Source organism: Leptonychotes weddellii, chromosome 5 (genome assembly GCF_054177405.1).
Source record: "Leptonychotes weddellii isolate Sample4059 chromosome 5, ASM5417740v2, whole genome shotgun sequence".
Classification (NCBI taxonomy): domain Eukaryota; kingdom Metazoa; phylum Chordata; class Mammalia; order Carnivora; family Phocidae; genus Leptonychotes; species Leptonychotes weddellii.
The window spans coordinates 71,914,610-71,932,900 of record NC_138373.1 but is presented as its reverse complement, the minus strand read 5'-3'; the positions used below and the strand labels follow the sequence as shown (position 1 = coordinate 71,932,900).

The window sequence follows — 18,291 nt, the reverse complement described above, 5'->3', positions numbered from 1 at the left end:
CCCCCCCCCCCCCCCCCCGCCCCAGCCTCGGGCTTTTGCTGCAGTTTATTAAATTCGTATTTATTTTTGACCCGGGGAGCGTTTTTTGATGAAAACCATCTCATTAGCGACAGGCAGCTGTGGCTGCTTCGGCGGCCGCCGCTCCAAGGGGGTCTGCGTCTCCCCGCAGCTGTCCCCAGTCTACGCGGGGAAGACGTGCGGCCTGTGCGGGAATTTCAACGGCAACAGGGGAGACGACTTCATCACGCCCGCAGGCCTGGTGGAGCCCCTGGTGGAGGACTTCGGGAACGCCTGGAAGCTGCACGGGGACTGTGAAGACCTGCAGAAGCAGCACAGCGATCCGTGCAGCCTCAACCCGCGCCTGAGTATGCAAGCCCGGTGGGGTGGGGGCAAGGTGGACCTCGCAGAGCCCAGAGGTCGCCCGGCTTCCAGTGCCTTCCATGGCACGGTGCACCCACTTTGGGGGGACAGGAGCACTTTGCTTTTACCATCAGCATTTGATTATCTGCATCTGGGTCATTTATTCTTCCAAGTACCTTGACGGTGCATCCCCCCCCCGCCCCCCGCCGTGGGCCGAACCCTGGGAAAGAAGAGAATGGTCCATGTTTCCTGTCCCTGGACTTTCTCAGTCTGTTGGCGCAGCAGCCACACAGACCCAGAATTAAATTATCGGGAGATAAATGCACTGGGATGGCCATTTGCAGATTAATCTGTGGCAACATTTCGGGCCTGCATGAATTTCCCCCTTACCCAACCCATCCTGGAACTCTTTCTCCCTCTGTCAGTGGCGTGCTCTGGAAATTCAGTTGGTTATGTATTTAAGCCAAACGTAATTAGGAAAGTTTATTGGCTGCAGAAGAAAAATCACAGTGATTTCCTGAGGCACGGGAGGTTGTTTTGCAGGGAGTGCTGCCCAGCGAGGAGCTGGTGGGCGATCTCAGAGCGGGAGGGGTCCTGGCCCTCTGGGGGCGGGGCGCCGACGGCGGGGGCGGGGCCCGGGCCAAGCCGTGCGCGGCGCTCTCTCCCGCCACAGCCAGGTTTGCGGAGGAGGCGTGCGCCCTGCTGACGTCCTCCAAGTTCGAGGCCTGCCACCGCGCCGTGGGCCCTCTGCCCTACGTGCAGAACTGCCGCTACGACGTCTGCTCCTGCTCCGACGGCAGAGACTGCCTTTGCAGCGCCGTGGCCAACTACGCCGCCGCCTGTGCCCGGAGAGGCGTGCACATCGGGTGGCGGGAGCCCGGCTTCTGTGGTGGGTGCCCTCCCTGCCCGTCAGTCCCCACACAGCCCAGCCGAGCCCTCCTCGGGTGCCCCGCGCACGGCTCCTCCTTTTCTAAGCACTGTCTCTGCATTACTGCATTCAGAACCCGGCCCAAGCGCATTTGGCAAGCCTGGGTCGTAAAAACTCTTCGTTTGCAGCCGCTTTCGCCTTCCATCTCCAGCAAGACACGGTGGTGGGGACTGGCTCTCCCACAGGACAGTGTGATTACTGTGGCCTGTTCTAGGAGCGCGAGTTGCATCCCCCCTACCTCGAGGTCCAGAACCTGGGAGTCCTTGCCAAGCAGAAATTTCCTGTGGCTGCTGCCACCTAGTGTTCAATACGTGTATGGCCAGGTTGAGGAGTAGAGGGAGTCCACAGATCCCAGGGGACATTATCTGCACCCCAGAGGGTCTCATGAAGGCAGTGGGGGGCGGGGGGAATGCACGTACCAATCCTTCCTTATAACTCCAGGCAAACCATCAGTGGACTCCTGGCCCAAATCTCTGATAAAGTTGTGTAAAGTTGAATGACATCATTGTCCCCAGCTGACTTTGGAGTCTCACTCTGCCATGTTAGATTTCTGCCACCAGAGCTGGTATCTGCTCCACATTCTGGTCCCTTGAGCGGCTAGATTGTGTTCACTTTGTTGTTGGTGGTGCTGCTCTGGGAACACGTGCTGGGTGGCCCAGCAGGGTCAGGCAATGCTAGTGGTGTAGAGCCAGAACCTTCTTCCATTTTTAACTGCTTCCCTACTAGGTGACTATCACACTGAATAAAAGGACACTTAGATTAAGGCAGGGGCAACCAAGGAAGGCTTTCTGGAGGTGGTGTACTTGACCAGGCTTTAAAAAGGCACCATCTTGGCAGAAAAGAGCTGTTCCACGGTGGGATAGTAGTAGTGATGCGTGGAGATGAGGGGGGATAGTCTGAGAGGATGAGGTGTCATGAATATTCTGATTTTTAGGGTGAAGTGGATGTGCTTGGAGATAAAAATGTCCATGGTCTTGGCAGAAGCAGGAAAATAGGAGCTATGAGAAATGGAAGGTCCTACTATCATATCATGTATTTGAAGAAAAGCTTAGGTAGGGGGCTCTAGAATGTCTAGAAGTGTTGGGGCCTAATGAGCGCCAACTCACGTTTGGAGTCTAAGCAAGGTCATAAAAAGAGGAGCAGAGGCAGAAGTGAGGACAAAAGGAACCATGTGTATGCAGGCATGTGCTTGTGCCTCCCTGACCCTCTGGGCTCAGGACGCCACAGAGTCGTGGCCAGCAGCTGGAGGAGCGGAGTCTGAGGCCTCCCTGGAACGGGCCTGTGACTTCCCTGCTCTGCGGCCTTGAACTCTTCATCTCGCCCTCCACACCGTAGTTTCCTCATTGGGGCTTGCTGTTTAGAAATTGGGCAGAGTAATGAGGAGTAATGAGGAGTAAATGGCATGCTGTTCGTGAATATGGTTGTCTGCCATATCATGGTTTGGTTGTCCACCAACATTAGAAATTCTGTATTACCAGTGTGCTACAGCATCTGAAGGATTTCCTAATTTAGGACGTTGTCCCAGATGCTGAGGGCTTACTGACATATTCTGTAATCTCGAAAGAGCCACCGTCCTTCACCTTCATGGAGAACAGAACAGGAAGGAACAGGCTGAGATGTGGTTAGGGAGGCATAAAATGTGGGGGTAGGGGGTGGGAAGGAGTTTTCTGTATCTATGGGCTTATGTGGAGGTGAACCAGAGAAAAGGTTGGCCAGAGGGCCCTGGAGGCCTGAACCTAAGGAGGATGGGCATTTTCCTCCTGAAAAACGAACAGAGCTCCCTAAACCACGGACTTCATCCTTAAGAAGAGCCCACACCAACTGGGGACGCTCAGGGAGCAAGGACTGATCACATAGCTACTCTGTGGGATGCTGGGAGGAGCTCTGGGAGAAGCACACACATTTTTGTTTGTCTTGTAACTTGACAAGAGCATGGGCTCCTTGCAGGCAGGGACCAAGTCTGACCATTTCTGCATCTGTGAGCCTAGCACAGCCCCTGGTACACAGTGGGTGCACAGTAAAGATCTGTTAAGCTGAGGTATGCATTGCTTCTTCTGGGGAGGAAGGCCAAAGGAGAAATTTCACAGGGCTCTAAGCCAGCTCCGGGGACAGTCTGTCAGAGAAAACAAGCTCTCAGCTCCAACTGCTCCTTAATGGGCGAAATGTGACCTTATTGTCAGAGGTTCGATGGATTGAAAGCAAGTTGTATTCTTACGACCCGACACGCACCATCTTAACCCACCATGCTCTAAATATTCATCCACAGACCCAGGCTCTCCACTAGTTCAGAGAAAAATCCATGTCTAATATGGCGACAGAGCCCCCTCCCTTCTCAGCTACCCTCAAACACCAAACCCTGAGCGGTTGCAGGAAGCGGAGGCTGCAGGGGCTCCCCAGATGCTCCCATCCCCGTGTCCAGGGTCCGTAGCCTGGTCTTCCTTTTACAGCTTCTGTGACACATGCTGCCTGTGGGTTCCTACTGTAGAAATGGATTCTAAGAGAGAGGGAAGGATTCCAGTGGTCTCAGGAGGAGTGTCCTCAGAGTGAGGCTCTCATTTCCTGGACGCAGCAGTTGAGCAATGGGAATGGGCATTTTCCCGCACCCTGCAGTAAAGAATTTCACCACTGGGGTGCTCCCGGGAGTACACGTGTTGGCCAGAACCCAGGAGTGCCAGGGCTCCTTAGGCCTAGGCCTTTCTCTGGAATGCCCCTCCCTTCTGGAGCCTGCAGAGCCCGGGCTGTGTTTCCCCAGTCATCGTAGTGATAAAGTAGCAGTAACCATGTACCACGGACCTTGTTAGCTCACTCAGCCTTCACAACAAGCCAGGTGGGTATGAGTCTCTTCCAGCTAGGAAACTGCTCAAGGTCATGCAGTAACTAATAGCAGAACTGGGGCTCAGACCCAGGAATTTGGGAGACAGAGCCCATCTATTTCCCTGGGTTGCTGCTTGGCCCCACGCCCTCTTGGATCTTGGACGCTATTCTATCTCTCTGTGGGAGGCCAGGGAGAGTGAGGGCAGTGGGGAGGCATGCGGCCTGCTTTGCTGGGGCGGGTTCAAGAGCCGCCCTGCTCTTTGTGGCTGTCTTCCAAAGCATGGCTCCTTAGGGGCAGTTTCCCTTTTAGAGCATAATGGTGAAGAGCATGAGCTTTTGGGTCAGGGAGAACTGGGTTCAAATCCTGCCTCTGCTTCTGCCTGGGAGGCATGATCTTGACAAGTCACTCAGCTTACATTGAGTTTTCTTCCCTGGAGGAAGGGGGCCATGAGATCTAGCTCAATGAGAGGCATAAAAGGCATAAAAGCTGTGTGAAGAGCAGGGTAGGTGCTAAATTAATTATCAGCATCCGGGGAGAAATGCCCTTGCCTGCCGCTCTCAGTTCTTTTTAATATTCACAATATCAACATCCCCCCGATTTCTATACGTCCCAGGCTTCAAGGATTCAGAGACTGCTAAGGCTGGAGCCCTCGGGTTCAGCAGAGGGGGAAACCGTGTTATTATCAGAGACATTTGCCAGCCTGAAAATGTGGTTTTGCTCAGAGTGGGAAAGGAAGGTGGTGACCGTATAGATATAATTGGGGTCCCAGCTGCAAGGGGTGGCACCCCAAGTCCCAAAACCCCAGTCCTTCCATCTGCATGTTTCCATGCTTCCACTGAGGCCTTCCTCCCCTCCCTTCTCTCCCAGCACTGAGCTGCCCACAGGGCCAGGTGTACCTGCAGTGTGGGACCCCCTGCAACATGACCTGCCGCTCCCTTTCTTACCCGGATGAGGACTGCGACGAGGTCTGCTTGGAAGGCTGCTTCTGCCCCCCAGGGCTGTACCTGGATGAGAGAGGAGACTGTGTGCCCAAGGCCCAGTGCCCCTGCTACTATGATGGCGAGATCTTTCAGCCCGAAGACATTTTCTCGAACCATCACACCATGTGGTAAGTGTGAGCAGCGGGACTGTGGACCCCAGGAGTGGCAGAGCTCGGAAGGGAAATGGTCCTCCAGGTCCTTCACTTCCTGGATGGGAAACTGAGGCCCAGGAAGGGAAGGGACTTGTCCAGAGTCACACGGCAAGTCAGAAGCAAAGCTGGGACTTCACCCAGCTCGAATGACTTCCTTACCTCTCGGGGACCTAGAACAGGCTGCCGGTAAGACTCCTTCGGCTTCATTGCCAACTCCCATTTACCTGCACTAGGCCTCAGTTTCCCCTTTTGAGAACAGTAAATGGAGGCTCCGTGTCCCTCCCTCCAGCCTCCTGGCAGTGTTCTCAGGCAGAGGAAAAGAGACCATGGCAGCTTTGCTATCCCGACCTGCTTCATGCACTGCCCTGAGAAATAGCTCCCACCACACGTGCTTCTTGCGGCCCTTTGCCGGGGGCCTCGGTCACAGTCAGTTCCAGCAGGGCCATCACGGTCACAGGAGAAACTGGTAACGCAGCGTTTGTTGGGCAAACACTTCCTTGGCATGTGCTCTGCCCTGGGTGCTGGCCTAGAGGCTGGTGATCCAAAGGTGAACAAGACACAGTGTGGGCCCCAAGGAAGCTGACAGTCTACTAGGGAGACCAATTAAAATGTCTTGATCCTGGAATATTTGTCATAAAAGGAGAGAGAATAGTGTGAGGAGCCCTAAGGCATCCATCCCCAGCTTCAGCGATGATCAGCACTTTGCCAATCTTATTTTATGTATCCCCACCTCCCCTTTTTGGCTGGAATAAAGAAAATCTCAGCTATTATGTCATTTCATCTGAAAATGTTTCAGTCTGTATTTCTAACAGATAAGCACTTAAAAAAAACCAAATGTAACCGTAATATCATTATTAAGCTAAGCATTAACAGTAATTCCTGATAACACCTAATATTCCAAACATGTTCACTTTTCCCTGACCATCTCAAAATGTCTTTTTATATATAATTGGTGTGTTCAAATCAAAGTCCAAACAAGGTCTGGACATTGCATTTGGTGTGAAGCTTTTCCTCTTTATGTAGTGAGATAAATTTGCAGTCTTTCCCAACCTCTTGTGCCCAAAGTGTGTTGTTCACACTTAGAGTACAACAGTGGTTGTCACTGGACTTGGATTTCAGCACAGTGTATTCTATCTCCCGTCTGGACTGTGACCTCCCAAGAGTAGAGACCATATCTTAGGCCCCGATCCCCAGCACCTGACACACTTCTGGCAGAAGATAGGGACGATCAATGTTTCCTGAGATGAAAGAACTATTATGTTTGGTAGACTGGCCATTTCGTAGACATAAAAAAATCTCTACTCATTCAGAAAAGGGCAGTTTGCTTCCAATTGGAGAAGACTCAGTGTAAGAGGTAGCTTTGGGTTTGGGGAGGATTCTAGCAGTGGGCGTGGGGTGGGCCCATGCCCAGGAACTAAAACACACAGAGAGTCCTCACCCATCCCCAAGGTAAGTCCTCTGTCAGAGCATGTGTTGCATGAAGGGAAGAGAAGCTTGGAAGGATGCTGAGGGTCTTTGAAAGGCAGGGTGAGGACTTGAGCAGTAGGCAGTGAGGACCTCAGAGGTGTTGAACAGAGAGCAGACACCAAGCATCAAAGCATTCTGGAAGCTGCGTGAGGCATGAAGGCAGGGAGATCAGTTGTGGGAAGAAGTTGACACAGTCTGGTCAAAAGGTGCTAAGGCCCTGGGCCAATACCAGTGGTGGAAATGGAGTGAGGGGACAGATGCCAGAGACCTTGGGAAGTAAACAGACTGGGGGCCTGTGCTGGGGGGATGAGGTTTGCTGAAGATGGCCCCGGGGCTCTGAACAGGAAGGGAGGACAAGAAGAGCAAGGGGTTTCCTCATTGGTAGAGGGAAGATAATGCGTTTGGTCTTGGCCCAGATGATTAAGTTACCAAGAGGGCATATTGGTGAGTGAATGGAGTCACTGGAATGATGGGTATGGGTGGAATGTGAGGCTGGACAAGATTTGTGTGGCGGTAGGGGGATATAGCCATGGGAGTAGCAAGGCTCGTGGAGGGCATGGGCCGAGGAGCAGGAAAGGGGACTGAGTTCAGAGCTTGGGGGAGATGTTCAGAGGGCCAGGGGAGGAGAACAAGGATCCCATGAGAGAGGCCAAAGGAAAAAGGCCAGCAGAAAGGCATAACTAGGGCAGAGCCATATTGTGGAGGGGAAGGGCACAGGGGAGTAATAATATCTGTTGGTTTGAGTGCTGGGCCTTCGCCCAGTGGTCGTTTTACTGCAGTTGTCCGGCTATGATTTTTAGGGTGTTTCTCTCTGGGACCTTAAAACAACCCTGTTAGGAGAAAGCATTGCTTTTTTAGTAAAGAATTTGAGGCTTAGAGAGATTATCGCTTTCCCAAATCCTCTAGCGAGTGATAGAACCCAGGGACTCTTGAACTCTTCATGTTACATGGAGAGTAGGTTGTTGAATTTGGCGACAGAAGGTCACGGTGGCCCCCATGTTGCAGTAGCGTGGTGAGGAAAGCAGCCAGAGGGTAGGAGGCTGGGGTGACTTGGAGGGCAGCAAGTGCCCCTGGTCATTTTACCACATCGGAGGCACCAGGAAGGTGGGAGATGAGGTGCAGCAGGCCGAGTGAATAGCCCTGGCTTCAGGCTCTCTTCAGGATCCGCACATCAGTGACCGCTCCTTGATGTGGAAACCTCCTCTTCCCGGTCTCTCCTTCAGGCACCAGGGCTGAAAGCTAGTGGCCATCCTGTCTCTCCACTTCATTTAGAAAACTGGACTTCCTGGAGAGTGGGAGCCAGTGGGAACTCAGGGCCTGTTTGTGGCTCTTTATTTTTACTCTTTAGATGATACACTGCAGAATGAGCCCCGCAGGGCACATGCTGGGGATGCCCACAACAGGTGGTAGGGAGTGCAAACACCTGTGGCTAGTGAGTGTCTTCGGGCCATTTGGTTGGTCATCAAACAGGCTTCACAGTAGAGGGCTTGCTCTCTTGCAAGCCAAGGTCTGGGACAGGAGTTGATTATAAACTTATCTGCAAGGTTTTTCTTTTCTTCTTTCTAAAAATAAAATTAAGCTTTTTAAAAAAGATTTATTTATTTGAGAGAGAGAGTGAGAGAGAGAGAGCATGAGTGGGGAGGGAGGGAGAGAGAGAAGCAGGCTTCCCGCTGAGCCCCAAAAGTAAGCTTTTGGGTCACATCTAAATGACAGACAGACCGTGACATTTGGGGGAGGATATCTTTAAATCAGGTGTTAGTTAAAAACCAGAAGGCACAGTTTCTGTATCTGCCCAGAGAGGGAAGGGCTGATTCTCTTGCTCATTCAATTAAAAATTGATTGAACAACATTCACATTAAAAATGTTCAAGATCATTACAGCCAGAGAAATACAAATTAAAACAATTAGTGTTACCTCATATCTATTAGAGTGGAAAATTTTGAAATCTGTATAATGGCAAGTGTTGGCAGGGCTGTGGAAAAGGGGCCCTCGATCTGCTACTGGTGGGACATACACTTTTCAGATAACCCAGTATCTTTCCAAAACCAAAATCTGATGATGTCACACCCCTGCTTGGAATTCTTAATAGCTTCCCTTCAGGAGTCCTCAGGATAGAGACCAAATCCCTAAGATGGCCTCCCAGGTCCCTTGCACTTAGACCCCTGCCTACCTCTCCCCTCTCCAGCCCCCCGCCTCCTTTAATCTGGAAAGTGCCTTGCTCCTTTCAAGTGCAAGGTCAGTTGCCTCCAGGAGAGCAGTTGGCACAGTTTATGTAAATTAGATATCCACACTTGATAGTCCCACAGTTCCATTCTTGGGCATATATACTAAAGAAATTCTCACATGGGCTCTTAAGAGCATGTGTATGAAGATGTTAATCACAGCTTTGTTTGCGGTGGCAAGGAGCAGGTGATAATCTCTGTCCATCCCTGGGAGGGTACGTCCTTAAAATGTAGTGGATGATGGAGCACTGGGTGTTATGCACAAACAATGAATCATGGAACCCTTCATCTAAAACTAATGATGTAATGTGTGGGGATTAACATAAGAATAAAAAAAAATGTAGTGGATGCACACTGTAGACGGTTGTGCAACCTCGGAAGGCTCCTGGCAAGTAGGTATGTATTAGCAGGATTGAATCTTTTTTTTTTTTTTTTCTTAAGAGAGAGAGAGAGCAGGGGAAGGGCAGAGGAAGAGAGATAATCTTAAGCAGGCTCCACGCTCAGTGCAGAGCCTGACACGGAGCTTGATCTCATGACCCTGAGATCATGACCTGAGCCGAAATCAAGAGTCAGATGTTTAACCAACGGAGCCACCCAGGTGCCCTGGCAGGGTTGAATCTTAAACACATGTGCTAAAGAAAACAGCCAAACAGTGTGATATATAAGATAATACTGCTTACATAAATTAAACTATATGCATGCAAAATAAACACATATTTTATAAGAATACACTCAGGCAGATATACATTGAACAGAATAAGATTGCATTCGTTTTCTTTATTTATTGCTGCATGAAACAATTAACTCCAAATGTAGCAGCTTAAAGCAACGAACGTGTATAATCTCACCCAGTTTCTAAGGGTCAGGACTCTGGGAGCAGCTTGGTTGGGCGGCTTGGCTCGAGTTGGCGCATAAGGCTGGAGTCGTCTGGAGACTTGACTGGCGCTGGAGGGCCCATTCCCAGCTCATTCGCACAGCTTTTGCCCTGTGGACCTCTCCACCGGGCGGCTCGTGAACTAGTTTCTCCAGAGTGAGTAATCCAAGAGAGAGCACCAAGACAGAAACTGCAGTCTTTCATCCCCTAATCTTAGGCGACATGTGGTCTGTCACTGTTGCCACGTCCTGTTGGTCACATCGACCAACCTTGGTGCAACGGAGATGACACAGAGTGTGAACACCAGGATGTGGGGATCACTGGGGGCCATTTAGGAGACCAGATATCATAAAAATAGCTGTGCATGTGAGGGGAGGGGATTGGGATTGGAGGAGAGGAAGAAAATAATATAAAAAATATATTGAATACTTTATGCAAAGCCTATGCCAGCTGCTGAGGAGATAATGGGCAAGACCAGTCATGGCTTCTACCCTCTTAGATCTTATAGTCCAGTGACGGAGAGAGAGATGTTAGCCAAATAATAACTCCAATACATGCAAAGGCACAAGGGTGGGAGGAACAGAAGTACGTGGTCTATGAACGCTTGACATGGGCTAGAGGAAGGGTAAGCAGGGGTCTGAGGGCATGGGGCCTGGGAGGTCATCTTAGGGATTTGGTCTCTATCCTCAGGCTTCCTGAGTAGAATCTACTAAAGGAATCTGAGCAGGGATGTGATGTAATCAGCTTTAGGTTTTGGAAAGATACTCGGGCTGCCAAGAGAAGTGTGTTTTGGAGAGAGGCAAGCATAGATGCAGGGACATCCATCAGGATGTTTTGCCTTGTCCAGGTGAGAGGTGGCAGTGGCTCAAGAAGTGGGTATGAGTGCCGGAGATATTTTGGAGACAAGTCCAAGGGCTGGGTGATGGCCAGACATGGGGGTGGGAATAAGGCAGTGTTAGGGCTGACCCCTCATTTGCTGGTTTGTGACACTGGATGGATGGTGGTATCATTCAATGAATCGGAGCCCTGGAGGAGGACTGGTTTTGGTGCAGGGGATCATGAGGTCAGTTTTGGACATACTGGGTTTGAAGTCTTTGAGACACCAAGATGGCGATCATGTAAGCGCTTGCATGTATGGATCTCAGGTTCAAAGGGGAGACCCCAGCTGCTGATGTGAATGTGCGAGTCATCTCTGTCATAGAAGCTGAGGGTGTGGATGACTGCACAGGGTGAGAAGAGAGAGCTGAGGGAGGAGCCAGCAGGGGGGGTGAGACTGAAGGAGCAACCAGGAAGGTAGGAGAAAACAAGGAGATTTTTTCTTTTCCTAGAAGAACAGAATAGTCACAGTGATGAATCATGTGGAAAGGGATCAAGTAAGGAAAGAACTGAAGACATTCCATTAGGTTTGGTAACATGGAAGCCACTGGGAGCCTCAGCAGGCTGCATTTCCAACGCGTTATGAGACTGCCCAAGTTGGAGGGGGCAGAGGGTGAGCGGGAGGTGAGGAGAAGGAGCCGGCCAGGGTTCCAGGGTCGCTGCTCTTGCAAAGCTGGCCTCTGACCTTCCCCTCTGCAGTTACTGTGAGGATGGCTTCATGCACTGCACCACGAGCGGAGCCCCAGGCAGCCTGCTGCCCAACACCGTGCTCAGCAGTCCCCTGTCTCACCGCAGTGAGTACTGCCCCCGGAAGGGCTCCCCACCTCCCCGCTGAGCTGCTCTGGCCCATGTCCGTGTGCGCATGCGTTCGGGCGCGTGTGGCGACTGATACAATGTTGTTTTGTGTGACTATCAGGCCTTGATGTGCCTTTGCATGTGTATATCCAAATTTTTGAGGCAAGGAGGATTTTAGGGGAAAAGATTCAGTTATCTGCAAGATGGACTCAGTGGGACTTCCGTTTTGCCCACGGTGACCTTAACCTAGTGAGCAGCTGTAAGTTGGTCGCCTTGATTGTAGTGAAGACCACCCTCCTTCCTTGGCTTCTTTTTACCCAGGGACATTCTGACAAGGATATCTATCTATCTATCTATCTATCTATCTATCTATCTATCTATCATCTATCATCTATCTATCGATCTATCATCTATCATCTATCTAATCATTTTAATTTATTCTTATTCATCATGATAAGTGCACTCTTTAATCCTCATCCCCTATTTCCCCCCGTGTTCCCACCCACCTCCACTCTGGTAACCAGAGGTTTGTTCCCTAGAGTTGAGTCTGTTTCTTAGTTTCTATCTCTCTCTCTCTTCTTCCCCTTTGCTACTTTGTTTTGTTTCTTAAATTCCACATATGAATGAAATCATATGGTATTTGTCTTTCTCTGACTGATTTTGCTTAACATTATACTCTCTAGCTCCATCCATGTTGTTGCAAATGGCCAGATTTCATTCTTTTTATGACTGGATAATATTCCATTGTATATATATATATACCACATCTTTATCCATTCATCTGTCGATGGATACTTGGGCTGCTTCCAAAAGGGGGGTTACTGTAAATAATGCTACAGTAAATATAGGGGTACATGCATCTTTCTGAAGTAGTGTTTTTATCTTCATTGGGTAAATACCAAGTAGTGGAATTATTGGAATTATTGGTAATTCTATTTTTAATTTTTTTGAGGCACCTCCACACTGTTTTCCAGAGTGGCTGCACCAGTTTGCATTCCCACCAACAGTGCAAGAGGGTTCCCCTTTTTCTGCATCCTCACCAACACTTGTTGTTTCTTGTGTTGTTCATTTTAGCCATTCTGACAGATGTGAGGTGATATCTCATTGTAGTTTTGATTTGCATTTCCCTGATGATGAGTGATGTTGAGCATCTTTTCATGTGTGTGTTGGCCATCTGGATGTCTTCTTTGGAGAAATGTCTGTTCATGTCTTCTGCCCATATTTTAATTGGATTATTTGTTTCTTGGGTGTTGAGTTGTGTAAGTTCTTTATATATTTTGGATACTAACCCTTCATCAGATATGTCATTTGCAAATATCTTCTCCCATTCCAGTAGGTTGCCTTTTAGTTTTGTTGATTGTTTCCTGCACTGTGCAGAAGCTTTTTATTTTGATGTAGTCCCAATAGGTCATTTTAACTTTTGTTTCTAGAAAAAAGTTGCTACAGCCGATGTCAGAGAGATTACTGCCTGTGCTCTCTTCTAGAATTTTTATGGTTTCAGGTCTCACATTTAGGTCTTTAATGACAAGGACACCTGTTTAGAAAGCTTTTAAGATGGATTTGAATGCAGGGATCTTGGACCCTTTGTTCTCAGTTTGAAGGTCCTAATAGTTGCTACACTGTTTAAGGACAAGGCACAGAAGGGAGAAGGGGCTGGCCTGGCACTGGTGGGACCATATTCACGTTTATGATCAGGGAGAACTAATTGGCTTCCAGATGGAGACTTGCTTAGAAAAGACTATCCCAGTAGAGGAGGAGGGATGATTTTAGACAGATACATGGGCTATTTTCAACCTCCAGCTTGACCACCTCTCTCTGCCTTTCTCTTCCCTCAAGACCCCATCTTTCCAAGTGACCCAGGTGTGTGCTCTGTGTGTTCTCCAGTTTGCCCTGAGAGAGAAGTCAGAATGCCCCGTGTGACTGCTTGGGGAGTATCTCTCAGCCTTGAGCTGGGGCAAGATCCCAAGCACGTGGGTGGCTCAGAAGTTGAAATCAGAACTTGCAACCTTGTCTCTTTCTTTCAGGCTGCCATAGCAAAATACTGCAGACTAGGTGGTTTAAGTGTGAGAAATACAGATTTCTGTATTTCTGTATTTGTCTTGTAAATGCACTTCTCACAGTTATGGAGGCTGGAAGTCCAAGGTCAAGGTGCTAGCAGGGTCCCGGTGAGGGTTGCAGACTTCTCGTGTCCTCATAGGGCAAGAGGGGCTGCGCAGCTCGGTGGGCTCTCTTCATCAGGGCATGAATCCCATCTGTGAGGGCTCTACCCTCAGGGCCCCCATCACTTCCCAAAGGGCTCGCTTCCTATCACCACTACCTTTAGGGTCAACACGTGAATTTTGAGGGGGCAGGACATTCAGTCCACAGCGGACCTGAGGGTCACTAAGTCCTTCTGTCCCCCTCTCCGACGGTTGCTTGTGTCACCACCCTCTTGGCTGTTTTCTGGCCTATAGTCCCTGGAAGATGCTTTATTTATTTATTTATGTCAGGAAGCTCCTAGAATTTTGTGCAGTTTGGAAGGTCCACTTAGTCTTTTAGGGTTTCAGCTTCCTAACAAAAGTTTCTGTTTAAAAGTAAGGCTGGAACTTGTCCACAGGAGATAGTAAGTGCTCTGTATAGTCAGATATAAATGCTGTGAGGTGCATCTGGGTTTTTGAAAGGAAAGTGCTGTAGCAATCCTCCTGTCATCATTTATTCAGTCATTGTTACCCACCAACTGTCAGGAAATAGGATACATCCATGTACAAAGGAGACAAAACCCCTGCTTTCAGGGTGCCTGGGTGGCTCAGTCGGTTAAGTGTCTGCCTTCGGCTCAGGTCATGGTCTCAGAGTCCTGGGATCGAGCCCCACGTCCCCCTGCTCAGCGGGGAGGCTGCTTCTCCCTCTGCTTCTCCTCCTGCTTGTGCTCTCTCTCTCTCTAATAAATAAATAAAATCTTTAAAAAACCCCTGCTTTCATGGAACATATATTCTGGTATTCTAGTGGGGGTGGTGGGCAATCAACAAATAATTAAATAGTACATCAGAGGGGCGCCTGGGTGGCTCAGTCAGTTAAGTGTCTGCCTTCGGCTCGGGTCATGATCCCAGGGTCCTGGGATCAGACCCCACATGGGGCTCCCTGCTCAGCGGGAAGTCTGCTTCTCCCTCTTCCTCTGTCTCTCCCCCTGCTTGTGAACTCTTTCTCTCTTTCTCTGTCAAATAAATAAATAAAATCTTTAAAAAAAATAGTACATCAGAAGGTAGCATTAGAGGTGATCAGATGGAGGATGACAAAGCGGAGAGGGCAGGGAGGAGTGTAGAGACAGAGTGTAGCAAATTTAAACAGAAGAAATGGAGTGGCCAGTGGCTGGGCAGAGGATGACATGGAAGCAAAGTCCCCATTAAAGATTTTGTGGCTAAATTAGTTGTGACCATTTTATGAACGGTCCAGCTGGGGCCCACAAAAGTTCCTTTTTAGCACCCAAACACAGGTCCTTTAAAGCCTAGGTCTGGACATTTCCACAGTACATCCTGATTTAATGCAACCTGCTGCGGTAGGTTCAAGGGGAATGAGGAGTGCGCTGACATGGGGATGCAGAGGGCAGGAGGGATGCCTTCAACGTAGGCAAAGGTCAGGGGCTCAGATGAGTAGATGAGGCGGCCATCCAGTCTCACCGGGGGATCCTGGCTCAGGGCCAAGCCTGCTGGAACACCTGATCCCAGGGAGTGGTGGCTGGGTCTCTGGAAGTGAGTGGCTGCTCTGGTGGGGGGGGCGGGGACCAAGGACAGTGTGGACGGGAGATGCATTGACTCTTCTACTTTCTTCTACCTCCAAGGCAAAAGGAGCCTGTCCTGCCGGCCCCCCATGGTCAAGTTGGTGTGCCCCACTGATAACCCAAGAGCTGAAGGGCTCGAGTGTGCCAAAACTTGCCAGAACTATGACCTGCAGTGCATGAGCACAGGCTGCGTCTCCGGCTGCCTCTGCCCCCCGGGGATGGTAAGCCATCTGCCCCCCGGGGATGGTAAGCCACCGGAGCCACAGAGGGTGGGCAGCCTTGCATTTCCCTGCGGGCTAAGCAGGGGGGAGGTGGCTTGGGAGCAGAGAGAGGAAGAAACAGGAGCTGAGCAAGAATGGTAATGGGGCAAAGGTGGTGATGGGGGCAGGGGTGGGGGACTTCTTCCAGTCTTCTGTGGCTGACTCAGCCACCACAGCCGGGAAGAGAGATGGTGGGAAAGTGTCTGGAGTCCATCCTGATGAAATCCGACAAAAACACCGGAACTTTGTGCACAGAGGTGCCGCAGGAAGCAAAGCGAGTATTTCCAGAAAATACTTACGTGTGAAAACAGGTATTTCCCTTGGAATTTTCCCAAGGGCTGCTGCATTCCCCCTATGAAGAGGAGACAGCGCACATGTATTTGCATATTATTTGCATATATGCGTAGAACTTTCTATTGCAAGAGAAGATGTTGATGTTGCTGCCACTTCACCAGCAAGGACCAGCCCCAGTCTCTTCCCCTCATCGAGTCTGGTTTTCCTCATCTGTGAAGTGAGTCACAAGGTCCTGGCCAGCTCTTAACACACAACCTGTGGCTAGCAGTTCCCGGGATGCCTTGCATCGTCCAAGGCATGCTGCGTTTCTACCACCTGGTTCTAGATGGCTGCTGGCACGGGGCCCAGGCTCCTTACCTCCCTCCCAAGCCTGCATGTGGGCCAGTTTTGTACACATGTATTACGGTCGTCCCCCTGCCCGCAGTGAAAGCTACCCACCGTCAACGAGGGTCCAGAAGCAGGTGCCTGAAGTAGCCTAACGCTTTGTCCCAGTGTCTGCACCATTCCTCTCACTTTGCCTCATCACGAAGGCATTTTATCCTCTCACATCATCACCAGAAGGAGAAGGGTGAGCGGGTAGAGTAAGATACTTAGAGAGACCACATCCATATCCCTTTTCTTACGGTATAGTGTTATAATTGTTTTATTTTTAGTTATTGCTGTTAATCTCTTACGTGCTTGATTTACAAATTAAACTTTATCATAGGAATGGGTGTATAGGGAAAAAAACAGTATATGTGGGGCTTGGTCCTATCTGTGATTTTAAGCATCTACTGGGGGTGTTGGAATGTATCCCTGTGGATGAGGGGGAGGGACGACTGCATACACAGGTTATTCTTGTCACCCTGAAGGTTGTAACTTCTGGGTTTTTCTCTTTCAAAAGCATCATGTCTTCTTGCTTTCCTTGAGTCTGATTCCCCAGCACCCAAAATGAGTAGTGTGGGGCTGGGGCAGGAGTTGTAGAGGCCAAAACGGGAGGGGGCAGGATGGCTCTCCTATATGACTGTACAGGGCGTGAGTGATGCCCAGGCCTTGGCTTGAGGGGCAGGGTCCTGGGCCATGGGAGCTGCCAATATCCTGCAGAGGGAACTGGGACCCATCACCAGCGGCCCTCAGGCAGGCTGTGCGTTGGGGTGTGTGCAGGGCACGTGATTTATCTCCTTTCCCTCCAGCCCTCCTCCAAGACAGAGAGACTAGCTGTTCACTCTCCCTGGGGTCTTCCCCTTTGCCTTAGTCTCTGACAATTCTGAACTGTCTTTTCTAATGGGGGAGCTAGAGATTGGCCTGGGAGCACCCCCACCTGGAAGGTCTTGTTTGGTGCCTTTGCAGGAGGGGGCCATTCAAGGAGGCTAACTGAGGAGGACAGACTCAGAGCTGGCTAGGGGCAAGAAATAGGATGGGGGAGAGGAAGCTTCTGTATTGCTCTTTTTACCCCGAGGGCCTCTTATTTGACTGTCCCTTCACTGTACCCGGAGGAGAAATTCTCCAGACATCAGAGAAGCCTCTGGCAAGAAAAGGGGCATCACTCAGGGGATTATGTCAGCATCAGAGACTCTTAGATAAACCTTTTTTTTTTTTTTTCCAATGAAGTAAACAGAACAGATCATCTTAGATAATAACCACAACAGCTGCATCACAGTCCCAAATCCCCAGTGGAGAGTGAGACCTCACGCATAGGATGTGGGCACACCATCAGGAGCTCCCTGGCATTCCCAAAGTGCCTGGCGCGCACTCTGAGGACAGTCTTTAGGTATCTGTCATACGACGAGATGACTCTAACCTCAACCGCAGGGGATTCTAAGCTCAAAAGGTCAGAGTGTAAGAGCTTGGGTTCTTTTCACAACTGGTTCATTAGGATGCCGATGGAGGTGCAAATTGTTGAGGCCAGATTCAGCAGAGCAGAGAAGTCCGTGATTTATGAGGTGCGCAGCGTGCAGGCTGCTGCACCAGACACGTATTCCTGGCCGCAACGCAAAGACAAAGGAGCTGTTTGGGCCCGCGGTGTAGACATCCTACCCAGGGGTGTTTCTCTGTGCGGCCTGTCCCCAGGGAGAGGTGTGAGGATGTGGCACGGGACCGAGGGTTTGGGGGAAGAGGTCGGGGATTCTTCATTCTGTGCACTTGAGCAGGGGCCAGATCTAGGGGAGCAGAAAGAGCACTTGAGTAGGAACAGGGTAGGGGGCCGAGCTCTCTGTTCAGGCTTCACTCACCCTTGGGTGAGCGTTCGTTCTTTTTCTGAGCCTCAGTTGCCTTATCTGTGACGTGGGCACATAATTCTCGTTCTGTCTTCATCACGCGTTGGCTGCGGGCCCAAAGGGGTTGTAGGTGAAAGTGCTTACAGAATCATAGGGATAGCTTTAATTCTTTTCGTAAATAACCAAGGCTCAGTCTTAGAGGCTTTGCCGACCTCCTCCTGTCCACAGGAGAGATCCGTGAAGGACCTGTTTTCTTACATTTTCGATCTGTCGTGGACCAATGCTTTTGTAAATACAATAGAAACAAATGATCAGAAAA

The 18,291-nt window shown here is 50.1% G+C and overlaps 1 protein-coding gene across 1 annotated transcript in view; it reads left to right on the top strand.

Moving 5' to 3' along the window:
* The window catches only part of VWF (von Willebrand factor), a gene marked incomplete at its 5' end in the record, with an annotated part of 116,797 nt that overhangs the window by 35,621 nt on the left and 62,885 nt on the right, over positions 1-18,291 (top strand). Inside the window, 5 exons of the mRNA XM_081818923.1 lie at positions 170-365; positions 1,034-1,249; positions 4,971-5,211; positions 11,374-11,468; positions 15,284-15,444. Of these exons, the coding sequence (XP_081675049.1) occupies positions 170-365; positions 1,034-1,249; positions 4,971-5,211; positions 11,374-11,468; positions 15,284-15,444 (909 nt within the window). The remainder of the gene's footprint in view (positions 1-169; positions 366-1,033; positions 1,250-4,970; positions 5,212-11,373; positions 11,469-15,283; positions 15,445-18,291) is intronic.